The sequence below is a fragment of the Poecilia reticulata genome, chromosome 8 (assembly GCF_904066995.2).
Source record: "Poecilia reticulata chromosome 8, P_reticulata-male-v2, whole genome shotgun sequence".
In the NCBI taxonomy this organism is placed as follows: Eukaryota; Metazoa; Chordata; class Actinopteri; order Cyprinodontiformes; family Poeciliidae; genus Poecilia; species Poecilia reticulata.
This window is the reverse complement of record NC_088837.1, coordinates 10760209-10780143: the sequence shown is the minus strand read 5'-3', so window position 1 is coordinate 10780143 and position 19935 is coordinate 10760209. Positions and strand designations below refer to the sequence as shown.

The 19935-nt window shown below is 35.7% G+C and overlaps 1 protein-coding gene, 1 pseudogene and 1 gene segment (V, D, J or C); 1 reads left to right on the top strand and 2 right to left on the bottom strand.

Moving 5' to 3' along the window:
- Positions 1–6651: 6651 nt before the first annotated feature.
- Positions 6652–12630, bottom strand: LOC103469162 (immunoglobulin heavy constant mu-like). The segment is given in 8 exon segments: positions 6652–7248; positions 7404–7549; positions 8662–8991; positions 9129–9428; positions 9524–9808; positions 9918–10205; positions 10894–12423; positions 12511–12630. Coding segments are annotated over 7 exon segments (1443 nt in total).
- LOC103469170 (Ig heavy chain V region 186-1 pseudogene) lies at positions 12113–12559 on the bottom strand (annotated as a pseudogene).
- A 1223-nt stretch (positions 12631–13853) lies between the features above and the next one.
- cabp5b (calcium binding protein 5b) lies at positions 13854–17138 on the top strand. Its single transcript, XM_008416689.3, has 6 exons — positions 13854–14084; positions 14748–14778; positions 14877–15020; positions 15421–15530; positions 15637–15784; positions 16758–17138. The coding sequence occupies exons 1-6, from the start codon at positions 14031–14033 to the stop codon at positions 16784–16786; spliced, it is 516 nt and encodes a 171-aa protein (XP_008414911.1). The 5' UTR covers positions 13854–14030; the 3' UTR covers positions 16787–17138.
- The last annotated feature ends 2797 nt before the right edge of the window (positions 17139–19935 follow it).

The window sequence follows — 19935 nt, the reverse complement described above, 5'->3', positions numbered from 1 at the left end:
GCAATCTGTAGAACATAAATGACTTCATACTTGCATATGGCTTTTCAGGACTCTCAAATATGCTGCACAATGAAATCACATTTCTATTCACACACGGTGAAGATAACAACCTGCTGGCGTGCTAACCATCGCCCCATTATATGACTGACTGTAGATTGTCAGCAAGTTGAAGAATGTCTTGAACATTTTACATATTTTTTTATGTTCTGGTTGGTTAGACAACATTTGCTGACAAAAACAGATTTTATAATAATTTCAAGTGCATAGCTTGTGTTTAAAGATGCTCTCATTTGTGTGTTTGAGTTAAAAATGATATGCAGTTTCCATGACTGCTGCAGTGAAATGTTTCTTCAGTTTAAATTAATTGTACAAATAACAAATAAAGATCAAGTATCTACATCTACACTGCCATCAGAATCATATGCATGACCCACAATGAAAAGCAAGAAAAAGATTTATAAAAAATAATGAATATGTGCAGCTGGTTTGTTCTTGTTTCACGTTTTTTTGTGTCCGCAGAAGAGAGACTGTTAGGACAAGAGTAAGGTAGTTTAACTAAGGAAATGAAACAATAACCACTTTACACCACTAAAAAGTCTGGTGACCATCCAAAGACTGGTTATATGACAGTTTCTTGTATTCCCATCAGGTACTCAAGCGTCTCTGACACAAACTTTTCCACTCAACAGGTAGCAGCAGATGTACCACATAAATTAATGGACAACACTTTCACACACAGTGAGATGGGATTTTTCAGGACTTTCGTTTCTAAATTGTCTTATCATTTTCTGTGAAGGAATTAAGGCTGTCAAAAACCTCCTCTCATACTATTTTCTTCTGAAAAATTTAGGAATACTTTATAACAGCTTCATCTACAGTAATTTAAAGTATTTACCCCTCTTGTGTTTGTGTGTTAGAACTGTTCATGGGCCGAGGAGTTTCTGAACCACTCGTCATTTTAACACACATTTTTGAGCTGTTGGTTGAAGAGAGGAACTGAGGAATTTATCTGCTAAAGCACATGTTGACAAATTCCTGAAAACAAGAAACAGAAACATACAACAGAAAGTATTTATTTGCATTAGTAGAAACTATTTATGGTTGTTGTTCTGAGCAGGATTCAATTTGTTTATGAAATCCTCTGTGTTTTTCACGTCTGAAGAGTTTTTGTGCAGCCCTGCTGCTTGTTTGCATCACAGTGTGTCATAGTCATTCCATCTGGCACAATAATACACAGCAGAGTCTCCAGGCTGCATATTCTGTCCATTCAGAGTTGCTGTTTTACTGGAAGAGTCTAAGACAATACTGAACTTGTTCTTCAGTGACTCTTGGTAGAATGTGTTATAAACACTTTTCACCCCAATCCACTCCAGTCCTTTTCCTGCAGGCTGCCTGATCCAAGCTGCATAGTAGCTGCTGAAAGAATAAGAGACCTGACATGTGATGGTCAGAGTTTGGCCTGACTGCACAGTCAAAGAGGCCGGCTGTGTCAGCTGTTCACATTTCACCCCTGTGGATAAAAGAATACATTCATTCAACTGACAATGTAAATAAATTCATTGTGCCCATACAGTGTTTTCATCAGTGAGACTCACAGGATGCAGCAGCCAGCAGCAGCAGCAGAGCTACAGAGAACATGTTGGTGATGAAGGTGATGGGAGTTTCTCTTCTCCTGCAGCTGACAGCATCAGATCAAGTCTTTAAAGCAGAAAGTTAATTTGCATAATTAACAACGAGCCTGTCTGTATTTCTGCATGTTATGAAGGTATTAAATGTTTGATTGTAAAACAGTTATTTTGTTTTTTAGGACTTTCGTATATGGTGTCCAGGGTGTACCATGCCTCTTGCCCGTTCACCACTATAAATAGGCACCAGCCTCCCTTGAAACCCAACAAGGAAAAGAGAGATAATGGATTTAAAGATGGACTGTTGTATTGACTGTATATGTCCTAAAGAGTTCACATTTTTCTCTCCTTCTCAAATGGAAGAATTGTAATAAAGCTTCCCTTTGTCAGTGATTTTAAATTGTTTTATTGTTTTATTTTTTAATTTATTTGTTTAAATATATTTCACATTTGTAGCTTTGTGTTGACATTTGTTCTTGTATTATAATGAGCTGTAATCAAACTCCTGTGTGCTCCAACATTTTTTTTTTTCTTACTATGCACTTTTGTTCTATATTTCAAAACTTTACGATACTTCTTGAACTGTGATATATTAAACCTTTTAATCTTGTGCATTAATTTTAAGCATTTTATGAGGATGTCTTTCCTGTCCACAAAATGGTAGTTAATCAGGAAGCAAAATATTTTACAATTGTACGTATTCTTATTTAATTGATTTATTTGTTGTTTTTCATATATTTGTTAAAATTAACCTTTATATTTTAGTTTGTTATGTGTTGAATTACGTGAGTCTCAAAGATCCGCTATTTGAAGAGGGTCATAAACCTTTTATTGATTGTCTTCTTTGTTGACTGGTGTTTGTTTGTTTGATTATTTGTTTTATTTTTATTTTTTTCAACTTCTGATTTGGTATGACATAACGTTTTCATTCTTGACTTACATATGTGGAACAAAGATATAAAAATAAAATTTACTAGATGTATTTAGATCTTATGTAATAGTGAAAAACATGCAAGCCATTCAACAATCTAATTTCAGTGTTAGTTAAAATCAGCATGCAGTTTTTATAATTACAGTACATGTGATACAATAAATAAACATATTGGTCATAAAGTAACATGAAGGGCCTATAGCATTACTAAAAAAAGACCATGTTGAGAAATCTATTTATAAAAGATCAAATAATTTCAGAATCTAACTGATTTTAAACATTTTCCAAAGCTCTGTAAAGCATTTATAATAAATGCAAAGATGTAAACCATTTCCTTTTAAATATATTAATTTAATTGTGTACAAGCGCCTCTTCTGGTCAATAGTTGTAGAGCAGGTGTTCAGGTCGTGAGGAGTTTTTGAACAGCTCTGCTGCTTGTTTGAGTCACTGTGGTTGTATCTCGCACAGTAATACACGGCAGAATCATCTGGCTGCATATTCTGTCCGTTCAGAGTCACTGTGTTACTGGAGCCATCCAAACTGATGCTGAACTTGTTCTTCAGTGAATCTTTGTAGTATTTGCTACATCCAATGCATTCCATCCCAATCCACTCCAGTCCTTTCCCAGCAGGTTGTCTGATCCAAGCTGTTAAGTAGCTGCTCAGAGAATAAGAGACCTGACAGCTGATGGTCAGAGAGTGACCTGGCTGCGCAGTTTGAGAATCTGGCTGGGTCAGCTGCTCACACTTCACACCTGAGAAAGAAACCAATTTAAAATTGCTATCAGCAGGGAATCATTGTGGTGTGATTATTGTATCACTCTTTGTAAGACTCACAGGATGCTGCAGCCAGCAGCAGCAGCAGAGCTACAGAGGACATGTTGAAGATGTTCTGATGGGAGTTTCTCTTCTGCAGCATCAGATGAAGCCTTTAAACCAGGACACTTCATTTACATAAACATCCTGCCAGAACTTTTAGAGAACATAATATCTGTTCATTCAGTTTTTCAAGCAGTAAGATGAATTAATTTGCAAAGTTAACACTCCATGTATTTCTTGGTTATAAAGACAACATACTGTGTTTGCTGTTTATTTTCACAGCTATGACCATTGCTTTACATCATAAACCTTTTGTGAACTATTTTAAACTCTTTAGTTCCTGTGTGACTTTTTCAGTCTAAATATTAATACATTTATTACTAGTGTTGTGTTTCTAAGATTGATATTTCTAGTTTATAGAACAGTGCAAATTAGTTAATCTGTCTGTTTTGTTGCAATCACTTTTAATATGTACATTTAATCCAGAAAATATTCTTCACTCTTTCTTTTCTACCCATTTTGTGACATTAGGACTTATTATATAACTACTCTTTATAAGTTTAAAAGAAAGAAGCTAGATAATGTAGTGTAAAGCACTTTCAGTGGTAAAATGACAGAAAACTGATGAACAAGGTCAATCTGTTCCCATTTTGCTAGATCAATTTGTGGTCTATAGTGCCTCCTCTGGTCATTTCTGAGTACTGCATGTCTCCAAACTGGGTGTTTTTTCCTTTCTTGTGGTACAGCTCTGCTGCTTGTTCCCATTACTCTGGTTCTCTGGTTCACTATAACACAGCTGTGTTCTCTGCATTCATGTGTGGGAGGTTTAACCGTAACTGATACTGACACTCATCCACCACCTCTTTAACTCTTTCCCCCTGCACTGTCCAGCAGGTGTCCATAATAGACCCGACAGTTGCTAGTCATATATTGACCTTGGTGCACAGTGACAGAGGCTGACTCTTGTTACACCTGAAACAATAACTTATCAAAGCAGCTTAATATTAAGTCATCAGCAAAGCTACTGATGTGCATGTTGATGCAGAGTTTCTCTTTTTCTGCAGCTGAATAGATGTAGCCAGTCAGTATTTTTGACTTATACTTATTCTGTACATTCAAGCAAGCAAAGCCAGTTATGTCAAAGTAGTGTCACTGATTTCAAGTCCATTCTGTGGGGAGCAAAAATATACTATAGCCCTTTTACTTAACTTGTGAATTTGACTTTTTCTTTTAATTTTTTCCCTGCATCAAATCAAAGAGATTACGAAATGTATAAGTTTTGTTTTCAATGAAAATATAGTATTTTATAAAATCTTAGCTCAAAGTTGGAATATAAGAGTTAAAGAAAAATTAAGAAGTAAAGCCAAAATTAAAACTAACAAAATTTCACATATTTAGAGTATAAAAACCAGGAAGAATCATGTATAAAGTTGTTTGTTTGATAGTTTATTTTGTTTCTGTTTTGTTTGTTATTGCCTCACTATCTACATCTAAATAGCAAATTTCTGTGTCTTTCATATTTCTATATACATTAACAAACTAGCATAAAAAGCACATTGCTTCTAGTTGTAACAATATTTTAAAAAGTTTTATAATACTTGACAAGAAAGGCATCATTCTCAGTGTGTCAACCCAGCGTTAGCTGTCATCCAGCGCCCCTGTAGGTTTTATTAAAATAACATATCAAATGTTTTTGCACAGTCTCTCTGATATTATTAAGATCTTTGTCTCTTCCTTTGTACTGTAATATTTTGCAGAATCATCTCAGATGTGCCATGCTGTTACAGTCACCTCTGCTGATCTCCACACATCCCCATCAGTCACCAGAAACAGAAACAGGTGAGCCAAACCCCTTTGACTCCAGAGCTTTTCCCTCATGTTGCCTGATCCGGTGCATCTCACAGCAAGTAAAACGAAACCCAGATCCTCTGCTGGACCGACTTAGAGTCTCTCCAGACTGTTTTACTGGAAGGAAGCGACTCCACACTCTGTCCTATATTATCTAGTATCATAAAAAGAAGGCAGACGATATAGTGAGATAATTATCTGGACGTTTTGTCCCTTTGCTAATCATATAACTGTGTTTAAAGCAGAAAAACTCACAGGGCAGTCAGGAAACTGCCCTGTGAGTTTCCTGACTGAAAAGTGTCAGGAAACTCACAGGGCGGTGTGAGTTTCCTGACTCACACTGCCCTGTGATGAAAAGTGTATTCTTCACCGCGAAGTTGGAGGTGAAACCAATGATTTGCCACAAAAAAGAACAACATCACTCAGCAAAACAGAAGCACAACCACAGATATTTGCATCAGACTATCAGTTCTCAGAGATTAACTATTCACATTTCTCTGTTTCTTTGGTTAATCTTTGGCTTTTATTTTGTACAAACACTGTAAGTAAAAGTTAAATCATGACATCCAAAATGTTCAAAACAATCCATTCATTGGAGGTCAGTTAAATATTATATAACTTTGCCAAAATCTTCAAGCATAAAAAACAAATTATTAAATATGCATTTGAATTTACTCTCATAAATTATATTTGTCAATATTTCATGAGCAAATATTTCTAACCATAACATTTATTGTATGAAACAACAATGCATATTTTTATCCATTCATGTCATCCATTGTTTATTTACTTATTGGAAACTTGTTTGTTAAAGTTTTCTCTCAGCAGAACTTAAGTTCAAAGTTTGGATTAAAAAATGTTTTTTGTATGAGGTCAAAGGTCACTGATACAATGAGGGTCAGTCGTTTTTCATTTAGAGCTGGTTTTTAACACCATTACATTTATCTAAATATTTTTGAAAACCATATTAATATATGTTTTGGATGCCTGTGACTGCTTTTAGTTTTGTCCTAATTTCAGACACCTTTTTTAATTCAGTCCTAATAAACTCTGAAATCTCCTTTTGACTATTTTCTTGGAATAGAAGAAAATTTTACTCTTTGTTGGTGTACAAATAATGTGACAAGAAAAAAGTATGAAAATAAAAATCTGTCTTTTTCATCAATCTTGTTTCCCACTAGCAAAAATAAAATAAAATAATTAAAATCTGTTTCTAAACATTAATGCAGTAATTTTGCCTGAGACGTGTGTGTGTGTATGAGTGTGTGACAACAGGATGTGTTGGGGAGTGATCTGAACTCAGATGAGGGGTGAAGACAAATTTTCATGCCTAAAAGGTTCATATCTCATATTTTTAATGTTTCATCAAAAAGAAATTCACAAAATATGAGGTGCTTCCTTTACTGATCGATATAAGTCAGGAAGCAACTCGAACTGAGAGCGAGAGCTGACATTCAAATGAAAGGAGTCAGATTCATTTCTGCTGTCTGAAACGTTTATTTATATTTCTGGTGGTTTTCACAAAGTTTCACAGCTGCAGGTGTTTTCTCAGAGGTACACAGAGAAAGAGGAATCGACTCTCTGAAGGGAAACTGGAAACCTGTAAGGCTTAACTGATAACGGCCGTTCACGCTACGATGGCTTCAAGGGGCGGTAAACAAAAAACTGATCAGGCAAAAAGAAAACCTCAGAAGTTTATGTTTGTATTCTACATATTTAATTTTTTCAACACACATAAAAATTAAAAACTACAAAAGATACCATAGCGGTGATTCTTGCTGCACGTTGTTATCTCTAGCTCTAAAAGAAGAAAGCATTTTTTTTAACTGTATATGGAAACTTATGTCACACATTAAGAGATCATCAATATATTCTATTTAAATGTAAGCAACATTACAGCACTTTTAGGATGGCAACACTTTTATAGCTAATGTACAAACATAAAATTATTTGAGATGGTTCAGTCATTCAGATAGAAAAGAAAAGATCACTGTGTTTGTCACACATTCCTCTGCTCTTGTTTTATCTAAAAAAAAAGAAAAGAAAAAAGCAAATTAAAAATGTATACATCTTGCAAAAATGTTGCTGCAGTTCTGCAACATTAAGAGACATTAAGTTATTGTGTATTAATAACAATGTATTCTTTCTGTTCTGTCAGCAAACAACAGCCAGCATATTGACCTTGTGCAGGGTGAGCATTAAGCTGTATGACAGGCTGAATATGAAGAGGAACAGGAAAGACGAGGCCGTGAACCAGAGGCTGCTGAATTCATCTTCATCACCACCTTTATCTTTGCCGCTCAGAGCGAATGTCAGACTGGAGAAATCTGATAAAAACACAGCAGAGACCGATTACATAAATTCCATATGTAGAAATGTATTTACTAGATCTGTCGTCTGAAGGTAAGTTGTTGTACTGAATTTAGCTTAAGGGTATTAAAGTAAAGGGGGCTGTGCACATGTGTAGACTTTTCAGATGTTTATAAAACCTCAGTCAGTCATTATTGGTTGAAAACCATGTATCTATTATTAACCATCTATTTTCTGTCATATCACAGTTATTTAATATTTTTAATTTAAATGGATAAGGAATATAGTTTCAAAAATACACTGAAACTTCTGGCTGTAATGTGACAAAATAAAAGTTTACAAGGATTGAATAATTTTGTAAGGCACTGATTCATGCAATATAGAAAAAATATTTCTGAATGCAAAAAATATGCATAGTTTATTATCGCTGCCTAGCAACAAGAAGGTCCTGGACTAGAATTTCATTCTGGGATCTTTCTGCATGGACTCTGCATGTTCACCCTGTGCATGTGTTGGTTCTCTCCATACACTCTGACTTCCTCCCAAAGTCCAAAAACACGGCTGTGAGTTTAAGTGGCGTCTGTGTGTGCATGGTCTTTCCTGTGGTGACCTGTCTGGGGTCCACCTGGCCTTTCACCTCATGACCAAGAGGCACCTGCCATACTGTGGCCAAGCAAGGATAAGCAGGTTTAAACAATGAATGGATGGGTTTTGCTTGCACATAAGTATCTTGAACCTCAGTTCTTTCTCATTGGATCAATATAAAGAAAATACTGTGATGGTAGGTTGGCTGAAGGTTTTCTAAGCTAGTTGACCTTGTAATAAATAAAAAAATATATTGATTTTATTAACATTCCCAATATTTTAAAACTCTGAATGTCATCTATTTTCTCCATTGTTATTTACTCACAAGCAGGCAACAATTTCCATGCAACATTTATTTAAAACATTTGACAGCTGGACAGTTTGACAGAGACAAATCTTTGTTGAAAACTGAACAGAACAACAAAAAAACAGACAAAATGACTTGTGAATACTGACAAAAGACATAAATTCCACAAGGACAAAACATTTGCAAAACAATGTCACGTTTAAAGCTGAATAGAGTCACCACACTCAGCAGCGTTACCCATGGCCTGAGACACTCCGCTGGGTTTCATGCGATCCCCACGGCCGGCAGGCCACACGTTGCAATAGAAGACGTAGCCTCCGCTCCACTTCTCCCTGGTGGTGGTGTGAACACTTACAACTGAGTAGCCATTTTTGGTCTTTCTTGGTGGAAAGTCGGTGCCGTCATTATACACTGAGCTACTTTGTTCGACATCTTCAGTCCAGGCGATATAGTAATCCTGAAGCACGTCACTGGAAACCAAACACACCAGAGTGACCTGAGCCGATGCTTCTCGGCCAATATCCTTCTCTGGAAGCACGTGGACTGTTACTTTTGGCTCTGTGCCGTCTGGGAAAAAAAAGAAATTGTTTACTGATCAAGTTGAAACCATAAATCCTTTTATTATTTGGTGTTAAGACAGAAGATAGCCCCTTGCAAAATACAAATATCCCCTCTGTTATCCGCTCTATTTATGAGTAACATACCTCCATTGTTGACAGTCAGGTCTTGAATAACTGGTTCCACGTCTTCTGCTACAGCAGAACATCTCACTTTGCTCACTGTCCTCCAGTCGGAGGAATTAAAAGTGATGATGCTGTGTTTGCTGTACTGCATTGTTGCTTCCTTAATGTTGCTGCTCACACGTTCTCCATTAATCTCCCAGATGATTTCAGTCGCTGACACAATTTCATTGTCCTGTCCGGAGACGACGCAGTCCAACTCTGCCTGGTTGTTGCTGAACAGTTTTTTAGGACTCAGAGGGTTCAGTGTCACTGTGATGGGAGCTGCAAAACAAAATAAACGATTTCAACGCAAATGACATGAAAGATTAAATCTGTTCACAACGTTAACATTTGTCAAAATCTGAAGCACACTTTACCTTTTGAAGCTTTCTTTGTGTAAGTTTTTCCGAGGTGGGTCACTTCACATGAGTAAACAGCTGCACTGTCCCAGTCAGAGCTCTTCAATTTTAGAACGCTGGCGGCTGAATACGAGTCTCCGAGTTTTTTGGGAGGCCATTCATTGTGTCCAGACACCTCATTGCCATTCTTTTTCCATTTGACTGACAGATTTTCAGGACAAAAATCCTCAATGACGCACACTAGTGTCTGACCGTCTCCAGTTGTCACCGAGAGCAAAGTCAGTTTTGGGGGACAGGAGGCCCCTGAGCAAAATAGGAAGAGCAGAGAAATTTTTTTTAAATAGCATAAAAAATACTAAGAAAAATGAGGATCCAATAGGGTTTAAAATACAACTAATTACAAACTACTTACTTTTTGCATTCACAGTCTTGGTGCCACCAGGATGAGTCACTGAACATTGGTAAGACTTTAGATTTGCTTCAGATCTGGACATTTGAACCAAACTGACTTCTGTAAATCTGTTGTTTGCTTCCACTGCAGGATAACGTTCAGAATCCAGCGGCGCTCCACTCGCATCGCTCCACTCAAAAGAGAGACTCTGTGGGTAGAAGTCAAGAGCCAGGCAGCTCAGGGTGACTTTATCTCCTGATGCAGGACTGAACCAAACCATCGGGACCAGAACCGGAGGAACAGGCGGTTCTGTCAAGACAAAAGTGAAAAACACAAAAAAAGGAAAGACCTAATGTGATTAACTGATCAATAATTATTAAGAAGTATTTACTCTTTGATTCCCAGAGCCAAATTCTAATATTTACAACTAATAAATATTTAAAATTGTGCTGATAAACTTCCTTAATCATCCAATAAGTAAACAGGTGAAATAAAATAAAAAGATACATTCTACATAATTTTCTTTCATTTAAGATTTTACATTTTATTTGTCCAAAATAATTACATATAATTATTTACACTGTTGATAGCTTCCAATAATCTTACTCTCTTATGCAGTTAATCTGAACAACATTTTTATTTATCAATAAATGTACTTATATTTTTAAAATATATGGACAAAATTACTGTTGTATTGTGTGTTGATTTTTTTTCATCAGTTTATGTTTTTCTTTTATAAGTTAACATCGCAGCGTTTTCTCTAAGTGTGAATTTACACACGTTGTAGTTAAATCCAAGTACAATAATAAAAATGCTGTTTTTATCTCATATTTTCTGTTTTACAATTGTAATAGGATTGGGCGATTTAATGTAAAAATAAATAAATAAATACTTTGATAAAACATGCTGAGCATGTCCTTCAGGTATTTGATAATAAAATAATTGGATAACAAAGTAAAACCAGAACATAATCTATTATCTAAAAAATGCAGCTTACCTGAGGTCACTGTGACCTTTGTCCCTTCACCCCAGTAATCTAAGGCATCACAGTGCCGCCTTCTCATTCACTGTCTGAACAAAAACACCAGGCAAATTAAAGCATGTAACATGTTAGAATCCAGGTAAAGAAAATACAGAGCAGATATATTCTAACATCAGCAGGATATCCTGGTGTGAGTCTTTGAATTTGTGTAATTCAATTAAACTTCATCACTTTTAATTATGTGCAGGAGCGACAGAGAGAGAAACTTTCACATCTAAACACACAAACATACTTTTTATGATTTTATGAACTAAAAATAAGTTGTTTTTTTTCCTTCAACACATAAACTAAACAGCAACAAGCTTATCTTTAATTTTATTTGGAAAAAAATATGATTTCTTTTGTTGTGCATTGACCTCTTTGTTTTGGTAGCTTTTTGTATTGCCATGTTTCTTAGTGGCATAGCCTCCTGACCACCACTGTGATAAATCACCACACAAAAACCACCAGGTCAGATCTACATCAAACTATGCAGAATCTTGTTCCAGGATAGTAGAGATTTTCATGCTTTTGTGGAGAGAGAAAACTAGCTGTTTTGCGGTAAATAAGGTCTCAGATTAGGCCCAGACTTTGCTGGGAGAAATATTAAAACAGCTGGATGAATATTTTCCTGCCAGCTGATCCACTGTTCTAGATCTATTGTCAAATTCAATTATTTTATTGTATAGGTAGTGAAATCTAACCCAAACCTACATTTAGTTAAAAACTTTATTCAGTTTGAAACTTTTATTAGAATAATCCTGAGAAGGAAACTAAGGATTAGGGTTGGGTACAGTGCTGTGTAGAAATGAAAAAGGAAATTATCAAGCCATCCATCTGGTGATGCACCTGTTGCACTCTGTCATCCCTGAAAGTCAGAAAACAGCTCCAGATGTGCAAAGAGAAAGAGATTAAGTTCATTGTGAATTCCGGCAATTTAACACAGAAGCCAAATTTTTAATTGTGAAGGGATTGTAACTAAATTATGATCACCAGTTGTTTATATACATCAGCCACAGTTGCTTTTCTGACATTTTCACTCCTTCACAAACAATATTAACTGGATATTTTTCTTAATGTTGAGCTGATTCTTTTTGAACACTACATTGAATATGAATGAGAATATGCCACAGCTGTGATTTCATGTCTTGTTTTTCTCTGGGAGGTTTTTACACTGGCGTTGTGGCGTTTTGAGTCACTGTGCTGTATGAGCACAGAAGTACAGGGCAGAGTCTTCCTCTGTCAGACTCCTGATGCTGAGGTGTGCAGAGCTGCTGGACGCATCATACGAGAGAGCAAAACGACTTTGAAAGGATGAAGAATATTCTTGCCTTGACCGTGACTGTCTTCCAATCCACTCAAGAGCTCTCCCTGTCTTTTGCCGGGTCCAGTGAACAAACTCGTTAGCTATGTCAAATCCATTCACAGAGCAGGATATCTTTGCCGCTTCTCCGGGCTTTTTCACCACAGAGGGCGGCTGCTCCAGTTTGATCTGACCCAAGACTCCTGCAAGTAAGGAGAGGACGTTGGACAAAAGACTAAAATCATAAAAACACACAATTATCCAGCACAGAAAAGGATTGTGTTTCTCACCATGAATGGTGACCACAACTAATAGAGTCCTGACTTCTAGATTTGTCATTCTGCGTTAATGCAAGCCCGCTCGTTTCTGGTTAGCGTTAGCGCTCCAGTCAAAAATAAACCAGCTTCTTGTTGTTCTGCCACAGTAACTTGCTGGTTTTAAAAGCCCTTCCCCTACTGCTTTAAATAAGGGAAGTACTTCTAATCTATTTACATTCATATACAATTTACAAAAAGAGGAACATAAATGGTATCATTGAAAAACGGCATCACACAAACAAGAAGGATGACAGGGTTTGTTTTTTATGTTAAATGATTTTGCTCCATTGATGATTAATTGACCTTTGTCCTAAGCCCCTTGAGTTAAAAAAATAAAATAAAATATGAATATTTTATTCTAAAAAATAAAATAAAACATCTATAAAGACAACAAGAAGTTGACTTTATAGCTGTAAGTGTCCTAAAACTTGTCCTCCTGTTGACAGGACCAAAATATCTGACTGTAAACGTCATTAGACAGAGTTCTTAGCTCCCTTGAGAGTTTTTCTGTTTCGTAGTAGAAAAAGGCCTAAAAGGCATGAGGTTTTTAGGAAACAAGCACGCTGAAGGAGTCTGATCACTGAGCAGAGAGAGTCGAGAGGCGGGGATGTATCAGATTAATGGATGAATGTTGGGACATTTCTGTCCGAGTTCTTTCTGTTGCACAATATTTAATTAAATCAGGATTATTTTTCAGTCAAATAACATTACTATGGCAACTGATAAAATAATTGGCATTAGTGATTTTTGAATCTTTCTGCCACATTTTACACTTTTGATCCCAATATTTAGACTGCTAAACTTTGATCCATTTGTTTAATCATCTGTCTTTTTGCAATTATTATGCATTTCAGATCATTTATGTCTGTTTTTATTACTCTGCTACACCTACTATTGAATTATTTCCCAGAGAAATTTCTACTAGTAAGAAATTAGACATTTTAATTACTCTATAGATGCCTTTCACTAAAATAAAGTCACTATTAAGTGGAGAATTTTTTTGTGTGTGTAATGGCTGGATTAAAAATTGTGCATTGTCAGCTTTTATCAAAGTTCTGCACAAATAATTAAATTAAATGAATATGATTGTCTTAGTTGATATTTCGTCATAATCTGGCTTTCTCGCACCGTCCAAAACCACGACTGAATTGCCCTTGTGCATGGCTGGCAATTTAAAGTAGCCATTTCCTCTCATCCAATGAGTGCTGCAGAAAAACACCATGCTCCAACCACTGGCCACTGACCATGTGAAGCTATGGTCCCCATTAAGCCTACGCTGTCTCTCCGGACAAAAGCTGAAAGATAATCCACACGAGACGTCACCGCACATCGCTGCTGAGTTCACCGCTGCTGGATTCATTCACAGAGAGATCCTCATCCTCAACGACACCTCAAGATACAGGCTGGTGGAATGTAAGGCAGGAAATTTTGTTTCTTTTATTTTTCTACCGAGCCACAACCGCTAGAAGAGGATTTAGACTCAGCATCTCATCATGAGCATTAAGCAGCCCTGCATCTTTCTCAGAGGAGGAGCAAAGAGGAGACAAGTAAGTCACGAGAGTTTGATGATTTAACAGGGTGCAGCATGTGCTTCTTGGTTTAGCATCTTGATCAGTTCAAATGATTTCAGCAAATTCAAATTCAATCGATGGCCAATCTTTGTGTTCACGTCTTTGTTATTGCAGCCAGCTTTTTTTGTGACCTTTGATTTACTGTACAAAGGTCAAATAACTGCACCGCGGTTTGAGAAGCGCAAACTTTCTGCAAGTCATGGGGAATTATGAGTACTCAACATCTTTCTGCTCAAACACTCAATTTACTTAAAACCATTTCATTGGATTTTGTACTTTTATTGCAAACGTCACTCATGTCCAGATTTTAACCAAAGTTAAGAACCTCATAGAGTTTGAGCTGAAGAAATACAAAAACCTGATTAAAAACCTTTCATTTTTCATAAAACTACCAGAAGATGAAATATGAAATTGACATTTTTTAGTTTTATTGATAGATTGTTATTTTCTTGTTAGCATATATTTCTGATTATGTATACATTTCCAATAATATATGTTTAATATATGAAGTTTATATTTTGGAAATGGACACAATGTGCAGCACTGAACAAAATATAACATATTTATAGTGTAACTGTATGTATAAATTGATCTGAGGTTAAATGTTTATTTAGAAACAAACTTTTTGTTGTTTTACAGACAAGAAATCTCACACGGGACGAGCTTGAAGGTAATGTCAAGACGGTGTTTTCAGCTCCAAACACTGAGTTAATGAAGCTTTTAAGTTTTGACAATTTTCCGTTTTCTGTGTTTGTGTGTGATCTATAGAGCTACGTGAAGCTTTTATAGAGTTTGATAAAGATAAGGATGGTTTTATCACCTGCAAAGACTTGGGGAACCTGATGAGAACCATGGGCTACATGCCGACTGAGATGGAGCTGATTGAACTGAGCCAAAACATTAACATGAACAGTGAGTAAACTGTGTATTAAAGTCATTAAAACAATATAGGTTTATCCCAGATCTAATAGAAGAAGTCCCATTGATGTTACTTTCTCTTATCTGCAGATAATTTAAAGATAATGTAAGCTTAGAAAAAAAGCTAAAGCCATTTTTCTAATACGACCACTATTTTCCACTATCAATCAATGCATCATTTTTTAATTCTTCCAGAAATACTCAAGAAAAAATGTACAAATTCACATTTTGACAATTAAAATGCTAAACTTTGTTTGCAGGATTTGCTTTAGGATCTTTCATATACATCCTGACCTGTACCTATTCGGTTTAAATGATAATGTCAATCACAGTAGGTCACTGTGATGTAAAATAAACCGAATGTTTTTGTCATTTTGCTGCCTTGTTGGCGCAGTGGGGGGACGGGTGGACTTTGAGGATTTTGTGGAACTGATGACCCCCAAGCTTCTGGATGAAACCGCCGGGATGATCGGGTTGAAAGAACTCAGGGATGCTTTCAGAGAGGTGAGCTCAACATATACTATATTTTATCTATATTTTTGTGCAATATGGAACCCCACTTATTAAATGTACTTATTAAAAATTAATAAAATCTGTTCTTTTTGTGTAGTTTGACATAGATGGGGACGGGTCCATCACCTCCGAAGAGCTGAAATTCGCTATGATAAAGCTGTTGGGCGAGCAGACGAGTGAGAAAGAAATAGGAGAGGTGGTCAAAGAAGTCGACGACAATGGAGATGGAAAAGTTGACTTTGAGGGTAAGAAAAAAGAAGACATAATCGCAGTGAAATATCGGCATTACGTAACCATCTGTACTCAGATGTTAAGTTGGAGGATTGCTTTGTGAAATTGCATAATTAATGTGGTTCAGAATGCGGCAATGTTACATAAAAGAGGATTATAATTAACTTCTTTCTAATAATACGTTGCAATCTGCTGGCTTCCTGCTGCTAGAAAACTTATATTTCCCCCAAACTGGTCATTTCTGATTTGCTTAATCTGGCTGCAGTGTTTTGAAAATGGGTTTGGATTAGTTAGTTAGTTAGTTAGTTAGTTAGTTAGTTAGTTAGTTAGTTAGTTAGTTAGTTAGTTAGTTAGTTAGTTAGTTAGTTAGTTAGTTAGTTAGAGTGATGCTGTTTGCCATTGAAATATGGTGCAAAATAACTTGACTTTTGTTATCAATTATTGCTATAGTGAAATGTGTTTTATTGAATGAAATATATATCAATCTAACTGAATTGATTTGAGTTCTGTGAAGATGAATTAATTTAACTGAAGTTGACTTGATTTTTTAAATCTGATTTGATCCGACTTGGTTTGAGTTTTAATTAACTTTAGGTGAAATGAAGCAACTTGATCTCAACTTAAGCTGAGCTGAATTGAGTTGCGTTGACTTGGCCTTTTTTGATTTGATGAGTTGAGTTAAATAAAGAGACCTTGACTTAATACACTGAGATTAAAATTTCTTGATTTGATTTGATTTGTTTTGATTGAGGTGAACTGAGTTCAGTTAAGTTTTTCTGTTTTCTTTTTGTTGAGTTTTTTTTTGTCCATTTTGAAGAGACAAAGTTTGACTAATTATCTTCCTTGTTGCTGGTGGTGTATTTGTTGTTTTACAGTATAAATTATAATCTGAATCTTTCCTAATTCTCAATTTCCTCATTAAAGAAGTTGTTGTGTGGCTCTTGTTTTCTGTTTGAATGAACAATCTGCTGTTCATTTTCTCTCCAGAGTTTGTGAAAATGATGTCAAAGAAGTGAGGACAACAAAATGAAGACAGAAGGGGATCCATGTTGTTTTAATATTTTTTTTAATCTGACAAACTCTTCTTTTTTTGTAAATAATCAAAATTTCTAGTTACATTAATATTATGTTCTTTTAATTTACTACAACAAATGATGGGCAGAAATTTTCAGCGGTAGTTCTTGATTTAAGAAAATAAGAAATAAACTTTTTTGATGTGTAATTTCACAGTTTTCTGTTACATTTGTTACATATTTTTACCTTTTGTTCTCCAGAAATCTTTCATTGAATTACCAATTTGTGTCATTTGTTTAAAAAAAAAGTTGTTTAACTGTCCAAGAAAATAAAATAAAGAAAATAATGCTTCAACAGTAGCGGTAAAGACTTTGGATTGAACCCTGAACCCTTGTTAAACAGCCCTGAACAATCAGAGAAATCTTAGCTGTCAGTGTTTCTGGCTTGTGCAGCAGCAGCTGAAAACGATTGTGGTCAACAGAAGCATTTCTGTCCTGATGGGCTGCAGCTTCTTCCACTTTATTTATTGTATCTGCAGGGAGGGAACTGCAGCTGGTTTGATGGGAATGAGCCTCCCAAAGACAAAAGCTCTCTCTGCCTCCTCAGCATTGAATTAGGCCTGCAGTTCTTTGACTCAGTGGTGACACCTGGAGGACAATCTGAGCAGCAAACAGCCTCCTGTCTACTTTTTACCCAGAAACTTTCATTTTACAAATATTTTCACAGTATTTCAAGCTAGGAAATCCAAATAGTTGACTTTTTTTCTTCTAGTTATTCATTTATGAAATATTTTACTTTCAGCTTTTACAGTATTTCCACTGATAGAAGTAAATGTAAGTTTAATTCAAGAATTGCTGAAATTGATTGTTTTATGTTTTAAAAAGATTTTGTCAACAGTCTTCTTTATTAGATGTCGAATTAGTAGCATTTTTATTGAGAGTATATCTTGTAGTAATTCAACTAAACTTTTTTTAAAATCAGAAATAAAGTTTTTTGGGGGCGTGGGGGTTCCCCCGTCACAACCGTCTACATAACCTGTTTTGGGGAAAAAGTTTTACTGGTGTGGTACTGAAGGCTTTCAATCCACTCAAAGCTTCATTTTCCAGACATTTTCATATAAAAAATATATCTAGAGCATGAACCACAATCAAAACAAACACGTAAAACCCAAAGACACTCCAATAAGGATGTAATACTGCAAATAAAAAAACATGTCTATATATTTTTGTTTTTGCAGAAGAATAGGAAATCCGATTGTGATATTTAGGTATTCACAGTTGCGTGACAGTGAAGACACACAACTGATTACTGCGTGCTTTGTATTCACTAACACTTACATGTACATTTCCTGTTAAGCATTAAAATAAATAAAACGCAAGCTTACACCCACCACATTAATCCAAGCTGAACAAGTATGACTGGCTTCATATTATGCTTAAAGATCAGACTGATGGTGAGTACAGTGGATTTTTTTTTCTTCCCAACCACTTTACTCATTCTGCAGATTTTAACTAATGCTATTACATAACAGAGGAACTATTTAATAGTGAGAATCAGCTCTGTTTGTTAAATAAATAACAAACAGATAGAGTTAAAGATACATGCATGGAGCTAGTAGCCTCTCAACATCTCTGCATGACATCTGGCAGAAATGGCGATATTTTCTGTCCTACAATCTCCATTTAGCTGTCAGCGAGTCTCTCACTCGGCAACAAGCTGTAAGATTGTTTTTCAATTAATTTAAATTTTAAAGTTTTTCCAAACTTTACGTCGTACTTCTCTTACCCTGCACAGAACAGAGACAAATGAGTTATAGATCATGAAGCAACATACATAGGACCACATGTCAACAATCTCGGGACTAATCTGTCTCTCTGGGGTGGGATTATTTCCAGCCCTGTAATCCTCAACATGGGACCCTCAGAGGAACAGATGGCAGATAAGATAAAATCACCACACTAATTCTCATTTACTGCCTACAAAAAAGGAAAGAAAGAAAGACTGAAGCATTGAAGAGATAGGAATGTTCAAAATGCTGTTTGTGATTAAAATGCATGTTTTAAATGGATGTTTAGATTTTGCTGATTTATCACTGGCATGATACTTGAGATTTTATTTTAAGCATAAAAAAAACTGAAAATGAAATACTTCAAAAATCTTGAGTGTGCATTAAGTTATTATTACCAATTCCTTTGGTCTGTCAAAGAGTTAATCTTGTTTCTGTTTTTTAATCCATGCATGTCCTAATCCTGTCTAGGCTCATGGGTCATGGTTCCCTCATTCCTGTTTCCACTTATCAGTGGACAAGACAGACCTTGCACAGGTCAGCAGGCAGTCACTCGGCCAACATAAAGAGACAAGACAGACATGCACACACGCACACACACACACACACCCACACACACACTCCTAATGGTAACTCAGAGTCAGCAATTCACTAATTTGATAAAACATTCATTTTTGGAAACTGTACTACTATTACAGAGATTGCAAGCTTTGCCCTCTTTCATCCAAATACATTGACTGTGTCATATCCAGAAAATGTATTTTTTTCAGAAGATGCATCAAAAGATGAAGGTCTTTGTCTCTGGGTGCATTTGAAAACTGTCATCTGGCTTTTTCAGTTGGATTTCGAGCAACGTCTTCTTCCTCTTCTGAGTCAGGCCATGCTTGTTTGATGATAACGCTGTTGCCCGCTTCAGGAAGCCTCTTCACAAAGAGTTTCACCTTTGTTCTGAAGTCGGTACCCCCATTTTACACAAAAAATTATTTAGTTTCCCTCAAAACATATTTGAGGGAGACAAATGTATTTTTCTCTGTAGCATCTGTAGTTGTTTTGTGATGCTACACAAGAAAGAAGTGTGTTTGAGTTTTTACCTTAAAATATATCTGCAAGTGTGTCTCCATTAAAGTTTTCCATGTTGTTTAAATGCTTAATAATCTTAGTATATGTAAACTTCAAACTTCAAAGAAAGTAATAAAAGAGTGTCCAAGAATAATCATTCGTAATTTAGAAAATAGAAAGTGAAGGAAGTATCCTAGCTAACATTAAGTATGAAAACTGTAATCTGATTTAAAGGGAGAGTAAACACGAGATTTTAATTGTATTTTGTCTTCATTTTCATCACATTTAAATTCAGATAAAATTCAA

Excerpts from the sequence above, each read along its gene's own strand:
- cabp5b (XM_008416689.3), top strand. The coding sequence starts at position 14,031 with ATGAGCATTAAGCAGCCCTGCATCTTTCTCAGAGGAGGAGCAAAGAGG. Across the intron at positions 14,085-14,747 it reads GAGGAGCAAAGAGGAGACAA|ACAAGAAATCTCACACGGGA; the intron begins GTAAGTCACGAG and ends GTTGTTTTACAG. Across the intron at positions 15,021-15,420 it reads CCAAAACATTAACATGAACA|TGGGGGGACGGGTGGACTTT; the intron begins GTGAGTAAACTG and ends TTGTTGGCGCAG.